The sequence below is a fragment of the Piliocolobus tephrosceles genome, chromosome 3 (assembly GCF_002776525.5).
Source record: "Piliocolobus tephrosceles isolate RC106 chromosome 3, ASM277652v3, whole genome shotgun sequence".
Lineage (NCBI taxonomy): Eukaryota > Metazoa > Chordata > Mammalia > Primates > Cercopithecidae > Piliocolobus > Piliocolobus tephrosceles.
The window spans coordinates 20,561,783-20,575,985 of record NC_045436.1 but is presented as its reverse complement, the minus strand read 5'-3'; the positions used below and the strand labels follow the sequence as shown (position 1 = coordinate 20,575,985).

Here is a 14,203-nt window from a genome sequence, read left to right as displayed (position 1 = left end):
AAAATGAAATTCTAACCATACAATTGCAAATCATCCCTGCAGATGAAAACATAGAGGCATCTAAAGGTACTGATGTGATCTCCCAGGGAGCAGCCTAATGGCTCAAATTTTTAAAGGGCACGTACAAAAAGATCAAGAGAAGAGCCCATAACAAAGAACATAACGTGGCCCATAGCAATTCAAGAAGGCTTAAAGATCAGAATGAGCTTAAACTTGCAAAAATGCTAAAGACAAAAAAAAATTTTTTAAGAGCTCTTTTAAAGTTATGTTTGAAACAAGAAGAACAAGAAAGACACAGACCTGCTGTGGAGGATGGTGGTTCTTGGATGGCAAGAAGAAAGGGAAGGATTATCTTTAGACTGGAAGGGAAGAACAAACTTTGACGAGAGGGAAATGAGTGAAGAGTTGGGATTTAGAGATCAAATGACTACTCTTAACAGGCTGAATTCACTCAGAGAAAAATAGCAGCAGAAATGCAACCAATAACCTTTGATAATCTGGTGAATCTGGAATGAGGGTCAACTGAACAGGCAAGAAAGGGCACGTGCAAGTCCCAATTTTCTTTTTTTTTCCCCTGAGACAGAGTCTCACTCTGTCACCCAGGCTGGAGTGCAGTGGTGTGATCTTGACTCACTGCAACCTTTGACTCCCTGGTTCAAGCGATTCTCCAGCCTCAGCCTCCTGAGTAGCTGGGATTACAGGCATGAGCCACCAGGCCCAGCTAATTTTTGTATTTTTAGTAGAGACAGGGTTTCACTATGTTGGCCAGGCTTGTCTCAAACTCCTGACCTCAGGTGATCCACCAGCACTGGCTTCCCAAAGTGCTGGGATTACAGGTGTGAGCCACCACGCCTGGCCCCAATTTTCAAACACATGACAACAAAGCACTTTGCAGACCATCTGGGAAATTCTAAAAGAGTATTAAACAAAAGATTTATGAACATTTAGAAAGGGAAATAAAACTCTTCCAGGAGATACCCACTAACAATAAGTCTGCAGAAATGATGGGGCAATGGGGAGAACTCTGTGGATGGGAGGATGATGTAAAAGGCAGGTGAATCTCAATGTGGCATCTGGCAACTTCTCCCAGGACATCCTTGTAGATATGATGGAGAAATGTGTATAAAGACACTTTAGTCATGAAGATTCATGATTAAGTGACAAGAATCATGGAATTCCTAAATTTACATCAACCAGAAGTCTCTTTAGTGGATCTGGAACATTAAATGAGGTAGGAGAGTTCATAAGGGAAAACTTGAAATCTGTGATATGAGGAATAGGTAAAGAAAACTTCAAGAGTATAGCATTAGAGAAAAGACACAAGGGGACAAATCTGCAAATACCTCAGGGCACCATGTAGAAAGGAGATCTGCATTTTCTATGTGGGCCCTCAAAATAAAGAACAATGGTTGGAAGGCTGAGTTGAGTTACAGCTGACTGAAGATGGCACAGGGCAGTCTTGGGCTAGAGCACTGCTTGGTCAATAGGGCACGCACCCAGGCAGAAGCCCTGGCCGTTTGTCAGGGAAGAGTGCTCCACAGGATGACCAGTAAGGACCTGTACTAGATGGTGCTGTAACAGGTTAACTCAAACTTTGTGGTAAAAATCCGGTCCTAAAATCAAGGTGTTGGCAGAGCTGGTTCCTTGTGGAAGCCGCTGGGGAAGAATCTGTTCCCTTGTTTTTTCCAGATTCTAGAGGCTTCTTATATTCCTTGGCCTGTGGCCTCATTTTCCTATCATTCCTACCTCTGCTTCACCATCACGTCTCCTTCTCTGGCCCTGAACTTCCTGCCTCCCTTTTAAGAACATCCTTGTGTTTACATTGGGCCCACCTGGATAATTCAGGATAACCCCCTTGTCAAAGGGCTCTTAATTTAATAACACCTGCAAGGTCCTTGTGGCCATGTAATGAAACATCTTTAAAGGTTCCAGGGATCAGGAGGTGGACATCCTTGGGGAGTCACTATTCTGTCTATCATAAGGACCTTTAAAGCCTCAGAGATGAAGTGAATTCTACATTGGAAGGGCCCAGCTGAACAGTCCTTGTTCTTATCAGTGGCAAGGGCTCTGAGACACATTTTTCCCAAGCCTTAAAATCTAAACCGTAAAAATAATTATTTATAAGTATATTAACAAAGTTGAACATATTGGCTTGAGTGCAAGTTTAATGTAGTTAATTATAAACACTGAACAGATACCAATCTTTTTCAAAAACTCTCATGTTAACCCAAAAATTAAATATTAACTTTTTAGTGGGCCATAAAGTTTATTTCCTTATAAACTGCTATTTACAGGCTCCCTTAACCATTTAAATAGAATGACATACATTACCACTTAACCACGTGGCCAAAAGTCTATGATCACCCTCCCTCAAACTTCCCAGAACTGGTATAGAGCTTCAGGGGAAATGTGTAAAATATTGAGGAAAAAGTAATGATGACAATAAAATTATCCAGATCTGTTACCATCTCTTCTTTTTTACATTTAACCACTCTCAATTTCTCTTACCTCCAATCACCTGTCTCTAAACCCAACCGTAGGTTATTCTTTCCAATATAACTTTTCATCTATATTTTCTTTAAAATTCAGCCCCAAATGAGACATTAAAAAAAAAAAAAAACCGATGGATTTAGAAAATAATGTTTCCTTGTATTTCAAGTCTTACCTCTCAAGGAACCATGCTGCTTAAGGTCAGATGTACTGGGCCATGGACCAGTACTAGCCTGTGGCCTGTTAGGAACCAGGCTGCACAGCAGGGGGTGAGCAGCAGGCGAGCGAGTGAGGCTTCATCTGTATTTACAGCTGCTCCCCATCACTCGCATTACTGCTTGAGCTCCGCCTCCTGTCAGATCAGCAGGGGCATTAGATTCTCACAGGAGCATGAACCCTATTGTGAACTGCATATGCGAGGGATGTAGCCTGCGCACTCCTTATGAGAATCTAATGCCTGACGATCTGTCACCATCTACCATCACGCCCAGGTGGGACCACGTAGTTGCAAGAAAACAAATTCAGGGTTCCCACTAATTCTACATTATGGTGAGTTGTATTTCATTATATAGTACAGTATAATAATAATAGAAATAAAGTGCACACTTAATGTAATGAGCTTGAATCACTCTGAAACCATTTCCTCGCCACCACCCCTGGGTCCATGGAAAAACAGTCTTCAACAAAACTGGTCCATGGTGCCCAAAACGTTGGGGACCACTGCTATAGATAAAATAAATCCATAAATAACACTTTTGATCAACAGTTTCATCCCCCTCACATACATACATTTTTGCCAGAACTCTTACCAAGCAAGACTCACTTGAGCAGGAAGACTTGAGGATAGCAAAATGATGAAAGAATGAGTAACTAAAGGGAAAAGGAAATTCCTCCACAAGACTGTAAGCTGCACATGGAGGAGTGACTAAGTGTCATTCACTGTGGTCCTTCTAACATGCAGCACGGGGCGTGGCAACTAGTGGGTGTTTAAACACAGAGAAACATGAGCTCCAGATAAGAGGATGGGGTGGTGCCTGCGTTTCTTCCCCACCCTACTCCTAGCACCTGGTATAGTGACTCACATGTGGGGAGCACCTGAGGGTTTGTTGAACAATGACTCTTCTCATTAGCTAAAAATGACAGACACAACATAAGAAGAAAAACTGGGAAGTAAATAAAGCGGAGAAACAGTAAGTAAGGAAGGTCTTACTTTGCTATCCTTGTCTGGTTTGGTTGCTGAACTGTTCCCACAAGCTGATGAAGCACTGTCAGGAGATGTTGGGAGTCCAGGGAGAACAGTCACTATCCGGCCACTGGGCTCAGCCTCCAGAGAAGCACTGGTGATGCTTTGGGAGGTCAGTGGAGCAGCTGCTGCACAGGCCAGAGGGGCACTGGCTCGACTGATACTGATGGCAGCAGTGTGCGTGGCTGAGCTTGGCATCGGAGGCGCAGGTTGTGAGGAGGCCAGCAAGTGATGGGGCAGGCCCACAGATGCAGGGCCGAGGCCGGTGGCATTCTGTACCTGGATGGGTGTCACTGCTGCTGTGGGGCGCTCCTGGTTGTGCGCTGCAACTAGTAGATGGAAAGAGGGAACACAGCAAAATTCAACTATCTAATAGATGCTGCTCACCAAAACATGAGTCATTTCACTGCATCAGACCATGACGAAAGGCTGCTACTGTATTTATTACAATAAAGATGGGATGGACGGTAGCCTAAAAGCACTTAATCTTAGCTGGATTCCTAGACACTATCTATTGTCCTTCCAGATCAGTCCTTGAGTCTACTGAGTGCCTGGAAGATCAGTTCTTTTACTTAGGACACAGCCCCTCCACAGTGTTAGACACACTGAGCCAGTTTTTGAAGGCATTCTACAGTGTCAAGCCATGTCTCCCTCTAGTCCTTTTCCTATTATCCATTCTCTTTTCTTACTCATCATTTTCCTTCTTTATGTTTTTCTGATAGAGCTCACAAACCCTTAGTTTACCCCTCATCCCATTAGTTACCCGAGACTTTTGGGAAGGTTTTCAGTGCTACAGAACTACGAAAGCTGTTTAAGATCCCATAGGGTCCAAAGTAGACGTGTGTTTAAGTTAATCAGAAATAATCAGCACACCCATTACTAGAGTATCACACAATGTCACATGAATGGTAGTAGTGAGATTTGAGATCATAAGATCTCAACTATAGAAGTCAAAATTTCAAGTACTATTGACATTGTTAGGATCAGCCTAATTTCTTTCAGACTTTAGATCTACCCATCAGACTTGAAGTAATATGCAGGACACGCTTAGCCCAGATAAATAGATACAAGGTTCCACTAAGTAGACTGTGCCTAATGTTGTTCATTGTTTTTAATTACATCTACATTTCTCAACATCTATCATAAAAGATCTACTATTAGGCAGGTAAGCCCTTTATCCTGGTATGTTCTGTCCTGGGTTCCTCCTTACCTGTCCTCACAGCATTGCGGGCCTGGTTGACTGTCATTTGCCCAGTCATGTGCAACAAGACCTTGGCCTGAGGACTTGTCTGGATGTGAGCTGCCGATACCACAGCCGTGGGGACAACACTGGGACTCCCAGCCACACCATTTCCCTGGAGCTTCTGGGCAGGCCCTCCTGAGGTGGAAGGACTGACCATGGTCACCCCCCGACTTGTCTGGCCAGCCGTAGACATAGGGACTTTAGCTTGGGAAGCATTTGTCACCGCCCTGCCAAGACAGAAACATAGATGGAAAGTCCGATCCATCAGCAAAATGAGAGAAAGAACAATTCAACGCAAGAAAAATGACTCAGAGCTTTAAACACAGAACATTTTAAAAAATGAATGAATTATTTTTATAAAGTTTAAGAATAGAAAATTCAAAGTAACGATGGCTCTGAGACAGAGAAAGGTCTTGAAATATATTCTGAATCACCAGAAACCACACGTCATACTCTGCTCAAGAATATACAGTTACTGCGTTCAGCTTTCCACAACAAGACCAAATATCTCCGCTGACTTTCAAGGCCCTGGATTCTCCCACTTCATCTACAGAACAAGCTAGGATCATTCCCTGACAATATCCCCATTTCCACATCTTTGCTCCTCTCTCCTGGCTTCCTACTTGCCTCCAGCTCCACATCACACATGTGCCCGTGTACATGCATGCACACATATACACGCACTAGTGGAATGTCCTCTCCGTCTTCTCTTGACATATCGTAATCTCATTTATGTTTCAAGACCCAGCACGAACGCTGTCAGTTCAAGAAGCCTTGCCTCAGATTCAGGTTTAAGATCTTATGATTCTATTGTTTCACGTGGATTTCTTCTTTCATCCTGTTTCTAAACTCCACAATTGTTTATGCTTTGGTCCTTGATTACAAAATGTGGTATGTTATTATTATTACTATTTTTTGAGACAGAGTCTCACTCTGTTGCCCAGGCTGGAGTGGAGTGGCATGATCTCGGCTTACCCCTCTGTCTCCCAGGTTCAAGTGATTCTCCTAAGCCTCCCAAGTAGCTAGGAGTACAGGCATGCGCCACCATGCCCTGCTGCATTCTTCTATTTTTAGTAGAGGTGGGGTTTCACTATGTTGACCAGATTGGTCTCGAATTCCAGACCTCAGGTGATCTGCCCACCTCACCCTCCCAAAGTGCTGGGATTACAGGTGTGAGCCAATGCACCCAGCCGGTGTATTTATTTTTTAATAAATTCTTTATCAAATACTGCTGACTTGGTAAGTTCCTTGCAGCAGGGCCAGTGCGACATAACTCTTCTGTATTCATCCTGTATTTGCACATGTACAGGGTTATAGCCAACTTTAAACATCTATTTACTCACTGAATGTAATTAAGCTCAGTGTAGTTTTGTGTAATGTATTTTTTTCATATTCCAAATTCATTTAAATGATAACAATTCTGTATATAGTAACTTTCTACTAAGAAAACACTTCCTTAACTTGAACATCCTTATTATTTATCATGAATGACAGAATTTACTGTAAGCACATATTCCTCTAGAGTTAAACAAGCAGAGAGACTTTTTTTTTTCCCTTGGGATGGAGTCTTGCTCTGCCGCCCAGGCTGGACTGAGTGGCGTAATCTCGGTTCACTGCAGCCTCTGCCTTCCAGGTTCAAGTGATTCTTCTGTCTCAACCTCCAAAGTAGCTGGGTCTATAGGCACATGCCACCATTCCCCGCTAATATTTGTATTTTTTTTTTTTTTTCAGTAGAGATGGGGTTTCACCTTGTTGGTCAGGCCTCAAGTGATCAACTCCTTACCTCAATGATCCGCCTACCTTGGCCTCCAGAAGTGCTGGGATTACAGGTGTGAGCCACTGCACCCGGCTATACAAGCAGAGAGACTTCTAATAACTGGTTTTTGACAAAAATTTTTGATAAAAAGTATTTTATAAAAATGTTTTCCTTCATTAACTTTATTTTTTTGTTCTTTGCCGCATTTCTCTTATCTATTATTATCATTATTTTGCACCAGGGAGGTTCTATCTGCCATTTTCTGGATGGGATGGATTCTGAATGTAGATTTTAACATACACAGAAAACAATGTTTATATTGATTAAAAATTTGCAAGTCAAATTAAAGTTAACATTCTGTCACCATCTGCAACAATAGTGATTTTCATTTGATTAGGCTGCTGGCCAACCTATAAATCAAGGTCAACAGCTGACAAACATGTCAGTTCATTAAGCTGTTTGTTTAAAATCAGGGGGTTTGAGGAATGATTTAATGCAGTTAAACCTGGACTGTATATTAAACATCCGGTGGTCAAAAACTAGTCCCCCAGTGTTGATTTCATTACAGGTCATTTAATTCTATTTCCAAGGCTTTTTCCCTCAGTGACCAAAAGTTGAACTATCTTTACATAAAATGTATAAATTTTTGCATCTCTAAAGCTTCTGTCTCTCTATAACAGGGTTTCTCAACCTCAGTGACATTTTAGGCCAGATTATGATTATTTTTTGTGGGAGGCTGTCCTATGTATAGTACGTTTCACTCTTAGCCTCTATCCACTAAAGCCAGTAGCACCCCAACCTCTAGTTATGACAATCAAAAATATTTCTGGATATTGTCAAATGTTCCCTGGGGAGCAAAACTGCCCTCAGTTGAGAAGGGTCTATGCTATACTTCTGACCAAATGATAGAATTCATTGTCAGAATTCAGAGGTAATTACCAAGTTAATGAAATAGATAGAAATCTAGAGCACCAGGGTTCAGGTTTGAGCACTTCTTCACTATGTGATCTCAGACAAGCTGTATGCTATCTCTGTGCCTCAATGTAACAGCAGCGAAGAATTAAGGTTAATCAGCGTAACGCGTTTCTAAAGCTGCCTGCCTGGCATACAGTACGCATTATATAAACACCTAAGTATTAACACTATAGCTTTTGTTTGTATCAACACTACGCCTTTTCTAGTAGAAAAATACTGAAAATGGTGCTGTTGAACCTTTTCACATTAAAGCAAATAACTTAAAACCCAGTACATTTACTGGTAGAAACCTGTAATTTCACATATATGCATGTGAAAAGTAAGCTAAAAATTTTAGAGTTAGAAGGGATTTTAGCAGATGTAGACATGGATTTTTAAAACTTTGGCTATGTAACAGGCAATTATAATGTGAAAGGAATCTGCATAGGCTGAAAATCATGGAAAATAACAAAGCTTCTCTGTTTAGAACATAGTAAACAATTTATTCAAAACCATACCTTGTGACTGGTGCCACATAATTGCCAGGGAAAACCCCTATCTTGCTGGTATGCATGGATGTCCCTTTGAACCAGCCATCCTGGCAGCGCTCAAACACTAAAAACATCTCCCCTTTTCTCAGCTCTAGTTCATCCTCTTTCCGAGGAGTGTATGGATATATAGCAACATACCTAGAATAGAAAATAATATTTGATTTCAGGCTGAGTAACAGACAAATCCCAAGATGCCCAAAACTCTTCCTTGGTACAAAGTGTTGAACATTTTGTACAAATGTAAACTGAAAGTATAATCCTTTAATCTGTAAGTAGCATTGACAATTCTCCATTGAAAAACGTTTTGCTGTCTACATTTTAAAAGCAGGCAGAGGCCTTTCTGATTAAGAACCTGTTCCTCCCAGTGTGGAAGTGACTATCCCGCCAAATGGTATTTGCATAGTGTGAAAGAATTAATGCAGTTTCCAAGAGTGCCTAACTTGCTACCAGAGATTATGCACCCACAGGGGAAACTGTGCTCTTCAAATGGCACTTGTTAGGCTTGAGAAGTAGCCCCAAATGGGAACATACGGTATGAAACCCCACTGGGAAGCACAACATGCTGGCTTCTACACACAAGCTGAACCTAGAGGCTTGAGCTACACCTGCTTTTGTATGCTCAGTTCTAGGGAAAAAGACTAAATTTGAAAGAATCAAGGAAAACAAAGTCTAGATCAGAAAACGTATAAGACAACCCCAAGATGCAAGGTGACTGTGCCCACCAACACATGGTAACCATGCAGGCAACATTAACCTATAGTTCTTACCAGTGTTCTAAACTGTTGGTGTATAAAATTACACAATGCAGGATCCACAAAGACCTGGCTATATTCTGCCATAAATAAACTCTCAACAGGATAAACTTTTCTGGATACTCATTGCTGAGGCCTTAAACTTTTTACATTCATACTCCAACTAGACCTAGATATGACTTGTGCAGAATACCTTTCTGTTATTAGTATTCTTAAGCAAGAAATGAAAATAAAGATAAAAAGTTCAAACAGGAGTTGTACAAAAGAGGCAGTTTCATACACATATAATACTATAAAGAAGCAAACACTGTGTTTCCCTAAACTATGAAAGGCCTTCTTCACTAGTGGGACAGCTACCTGGCAAGCTCATGTATCAGACTCATTTTCTTTCAGCAGTCCCTAGTCATATGCATGACCAGGTAGAAGTTTGCAGGACACAGACCGCCTGGTGAGCCATAACGCTGTCATCAGCTCATTGTCAGAAAGGTGCTTCTTGACCTCTGAGGTTTGGACTTAGTTTTAAATGAACACATAAGCAGTAATAGACGACAGCCTCACTTACACACTGGGGCGAGTCTGAGGCCGTAAGTGTGCAATCTGGTCAGTGGATCCTGCCATGGGCCTTGGTCCCATTCCAGCAGCAGCAGCAGCAGCGGCGCCTGGTGGTGTGGAGGCAAGGACAGTGGCAGCCAGGAGAGGGGGTGGCGGAAGAGGAGGATTCAAAGTCTGGTATAGGAAAAACATAAAGAGAAAGGGAAAAAAGGGAACAAAATACTGATTTACATCTTTCTATGGAAGGTGGGAGAGAAAAAGAATCATAAATCCATAGAACAAGACTTTAATGGAATCGACACAGGGCAGAATCATTAGGCTTACTGATATGAAAGCCTGCTTCTACAAATTCATCTCTTGTTCTCCTTTAAAATCTTAAAGCCATAGCAACCTTTTCAGCAAGCAGGTAAGTAATCACCCTTGGGAGGACGGAAAGAAAAACAAAATGAAACAACTGCATGTAATTTTAAGATTAATAGCATTTTAAAGTATGAACTTGGACAAGGATCCAAATGCCTTTCGAGGGGGGTAGCTATAATGTCATGCTGCTTGCTAGGAATTAATTTGTGATTGTTTCTGTAATCTGAAACTTAAACACAACACACAATTCAGCTGCACTATCTCAAATCATTCCTTCAGAAGAAAATTTCCTTTGATGCTTGGTCTACGAAAAGCCCAAACAATAGTAAGCCACAGTCACTGGACCATTGTTGCTACTTTTGCTTATTCTTAACTTTGCCAGCTTTTGAAATTTGGTACTATCAAGGCTGGTAACCTTCAACAAGTACACCAGTGAAAAGCTGCTGGTTCCTTTATGGGCACAGCCTAATGGGGTTCTGCCTACAGGATTCCATGCCTTTTGAAAATCAATGGAGCAATTGTTACCTTCTGATCTATAAACCCAGATAATTCTTTAGGGTCTGTATACTGAAACTCCTGGGAAAACAGGCACAAAAAGACTGCCTGAACCCCTACCTCGTCCTCTCCAAACGTTTGAACCACTAGATGTAAAAACTAAATCAAAGGAGAAATAAGAAGACCAAAGAATTTACCTAGTTAAGTGTAAATGGCTTCTACACATCAGCATATTAACAAAATAAAGATCCAATGATTTCTAAATATAGCTTACACCAGTCATCTTATTTCTGTTTTTTGGAATAAAAATTTTAATTTCATCACCATTCACTATAATACATCTGGCTGTTCATATACACATACATAGTTCCAGAAACATAATGAACTGAGTGGAAAGAAATTTCAAATTTCTGGACATATGTTGCAACTATTCCACACATTATGTTTAATTTTTTGCTAAAGCAACTTTCAATAGATTTTTCCCACACTGCAGCTAAAGTGGCTGCAAAACATTTAGTGCAGAAACAAATGAGGTGTAGAGCCACTTACAAAGTGCAAACCAGGAGAAGGCAGAGGTTAGTTTAAAAAGTTGGAACGTCATGAAAATGTGACTCACATTCTCAATTCAAAATATGGCGGCATTAAGATTTGTTATAGCTCTGGAATTTGCATGTACTGAGGCTTAGAGCCTCCAAAACCTTTAACCAGGAGAAGGGCAAGCATTTATCCTGTGACAAAGCAGAGATGAAGATAATCCTGGTCACAGCAAATGTGACCCGGACAGTTCATGGATAATAATGCATCAGCAGTTTGACAGGTGAGATAATCAGTCTACCCTGTATATAGAGTAATATACGGAGAAACTGTAAAATTACCACTTCACTGATTTCCATTTAAATCTTTCTAAGCTCAATCTCAAAACAGTGTGGCTGTGGAAAGGCAGAAAACTAATGGCATGTGCTCAAACAGTAATTAAAATAGTCTATTATACCTTAACTTTATTAAAACAGAGGCTGTACTAATTTGACCTAAAAGGAAAAAGACAAAAATCATCTATGCACCTGATGAAAACATGTCATCTTTTGTAATATAAATAAAATTTTGTAATAAAATGTAAAATCACTTCTTGTCATGAAATACACTAAGCAAATGTTTCACACACATTACTTTTGCAAAGAGTGAGAGACATTAAGATATGGCATCAAAGAGGATATCCTGAAAGATCCCAAAGGTTCTGCCTGAGAGAAAAGAGTTCTCTCTCACTTTCTGTGGTTGAAACATAAATGGTTTAATAAAATTGGGCAGATCTTTTCCCAGTACATGCATGTTTGCATGTGTAAATTTGTGTGTATGTGAGCACACAGATGAAGATCAAGAAACTCTGATTAAAATCAGATTCCTAGATGTTGCTTGCCCCTGTGGGGTTGGTAAAATGATAGGGTTCTGGTGACTCCAGAGCTGTGACAGACTAGGAAATTTTGTGGGTTGCTTTATAAACAACCTAAACCAAAATAATCTGGTGATGTGGAAGTTCAAAAGGTAATCCACTGTGTATTGTGCTTCAGGCGGTTTGCTGTCCTGCAAGACCTGAAATTTCTACAGAGTAAAACCATACGTAGCCTTTCATTCACCCGGAGGTGACCTGGAGTCCTGCTTATTATTTCGTAGTCCAGGCCAGCCCAGGCACCAGAGGCCAAGTATAAAAAACAGCTATGGACCTTCTAGAAAATGACGCAAAATTCACATTTTGTTAACAATATTCTGCTCACTAAAACTAGGACTTAAGAATGGTGTGCTAATGGGAAATGGTCATATTTTGCCATGTCCGGGTTCTTTTCTCCTGACCCAGTAATCTTGAAAGAAGAGACATCACTCAAGGAGCATGGCCTTTGGGGTCAAAAAAACATAGATTCCAACACTGGCTCAGCCTCTTGGGGCAGTCCTCGACTTCCTTCCTTTGCTAGACTGAGCACCCAGAGAAGAAGTGTCTTCTCCCCGAGTGGGCAGCATTTCAGAACACTGGCAGGCCACACTGCTAGTAACACTGTGAGTGAAAAGTTCAAGTATATGGGTGTGAACCCTCTCCCTTCTGGCACTCTCCCCTCTGCTTGCCCTTTCATGCAACCGCCTAGGTAGTGATTAGATCTTAGGATCTTGCTAAAGAGTGGGGAAATGGTCCAGTACGTCTCAAGCTTGGGCCAAGGGCTACAGGCCAGCTTACCAGTAAAGTGCTTTGCATTGGAGCTTTGGACACAAGTTCAACTGAAAATAAAGGGTTCATTTCCTTTCCAATTGTCCCTTATGTGTGCATCTCCCTCACATACCTCTCAGGGTAGAAAAGTGACTGGCAAGATAGATTGAGCCTTTCTGGGTCCCTTGGGCAAATATCATTAATATTCTCCAATCTATCATTATTTCTTTCTAAATATCTGATTTCTATTCAGCTCATTTCAACCCTACATATCAACATGTCTAAATAGTCCTTGTGTGTACTAAACTCAGATGCATGAATACTGGTTGATGAGGGAATGGTTCAAGCTACCATGTGAAGATGCCTGTTGAAATTGGTCAATGGTGTTACCAAGTTCAGCAGCATTACCATCTATATGCATAAATTAAAAATTTATTGTTTCACATTTGATCTACAAGAAACAAGAGAGATATCTATACCAGTTAGGTGACTGTGTAAATTCCATAAAGTCTCTATGCTTCACTATACCAACCTGAGATATGGAGTTAATAATTAGAAATAGTTTATGTAAACTGTCTTTCCCAGTGCCCTGTAGCATAGCAGAAGCTCAATAAATAGAAGCTACTGTTATGATTAATAAGATTGTGAAGTCAGGGACTGTCTCACCTGTCTTTGTATTGGTGGCACCTAGCTTTGCAGCTAGAAGATAACAGATCCTCAACGAGCATTTCATGAATGAAAATACATTACGTGCTTCTATCCCCTTCTTAGAACAATATGATATGGAATAAGAGGTCTCAGCTCCTGAGATGCTAGAATCCTTTTCTGTTGCTGCTATCAAAGTTCTGACCATATCCTACTCTTCATCCTGATTTTTAGAGTTCCTGCCAATTCCAAAGGCTCTACTTCTAACTTTCAAACTACCAGGGTTGGCAGCCTCATCCACTTCTTCCAATTCCCTGAATCCACCACCACCAATGCGTTCTGCTTAGCCTCCACCATGGCTACATAGTGGCTATTCTGAGAATCTGACATCATTCAACTTTGTTTAAATACACACATACAAATGTGTACGTGTATAAATTGTTTATTAATTTTTATTATTTTCTTTTTTTTTTCTTTTTTCTTTTTTTTAGGAACAGCATCTAGTCCTGGGTGGAGTGCAGTGGCACAATCATGGTTCACTGCAGCCTCGACTTCCTGTGCTCAAGCGATCCTCCTGCCTCAGCCTCCCGAGTAGCTGGGCCTACAGGCATGCACCACCATGCCCAGTTAATTAAAAAAAATTTGTTTTGTAGAGACAGGGTCTTTCTATGTTGCCCATGCTGGTCTCGAATTCCTGGCCTAAAGTGATCCTCCTGCCTCAGGCTCCCAAAGTGCTGGGATTATAGGCATGGGCCTTCACACCCAGACCAAAATTTTAAAATCTGGAGTGCAATCTGTTTATAAATTGGCCATGAGTGGCATTTACCTTTATCGACCTGACTACCTTATAATACCCTGCAGCTAAACACCTCCTGGCTGGTCTAGAGGATCGGGGATTATTCATCACTTGTTTTAAAAGTCCTTCTGCAAAAGAAGACATGCATACAGCCAACAGACACATGGAAAAATGC

At 41.1% G+C, this 14,203-nt stretch overlaps 1 protein-coding gene across 1 annotated transcript in view; it reads right to left on the bottom strand.

Moving 5' to 3' along the window:
* The window catches only part of SH3RF1 (SH3 domain containing ring finger 1), a 178,425-nt gene that overhangs the window by 18,379 nt on the left and 145,843 nt on the right, over positions 1-14,203 (bottom strand). The window contains exons 7-10 of the mRNA XM_023228815.2: positions 9,552-9,715; positions 8,205-8,375; positions 4,944-5,203; positions 3,701-4,062 (exon numbers count right to left, since the gene is read on the bottom strand). Coding sequence (XP_023084583.2) covers positions 3,701-4,062; positions 4,944-5,203; positions 8,205-8,375; positions 9,552-9,715 — 957 coding nt within the window. The remainder of the gene's footprint in view (positions 1-3,700; positions 4,063-4,943; positions 5,204-8,204; positions 8,376-9,551; positions 9,716-14,203) is intronic.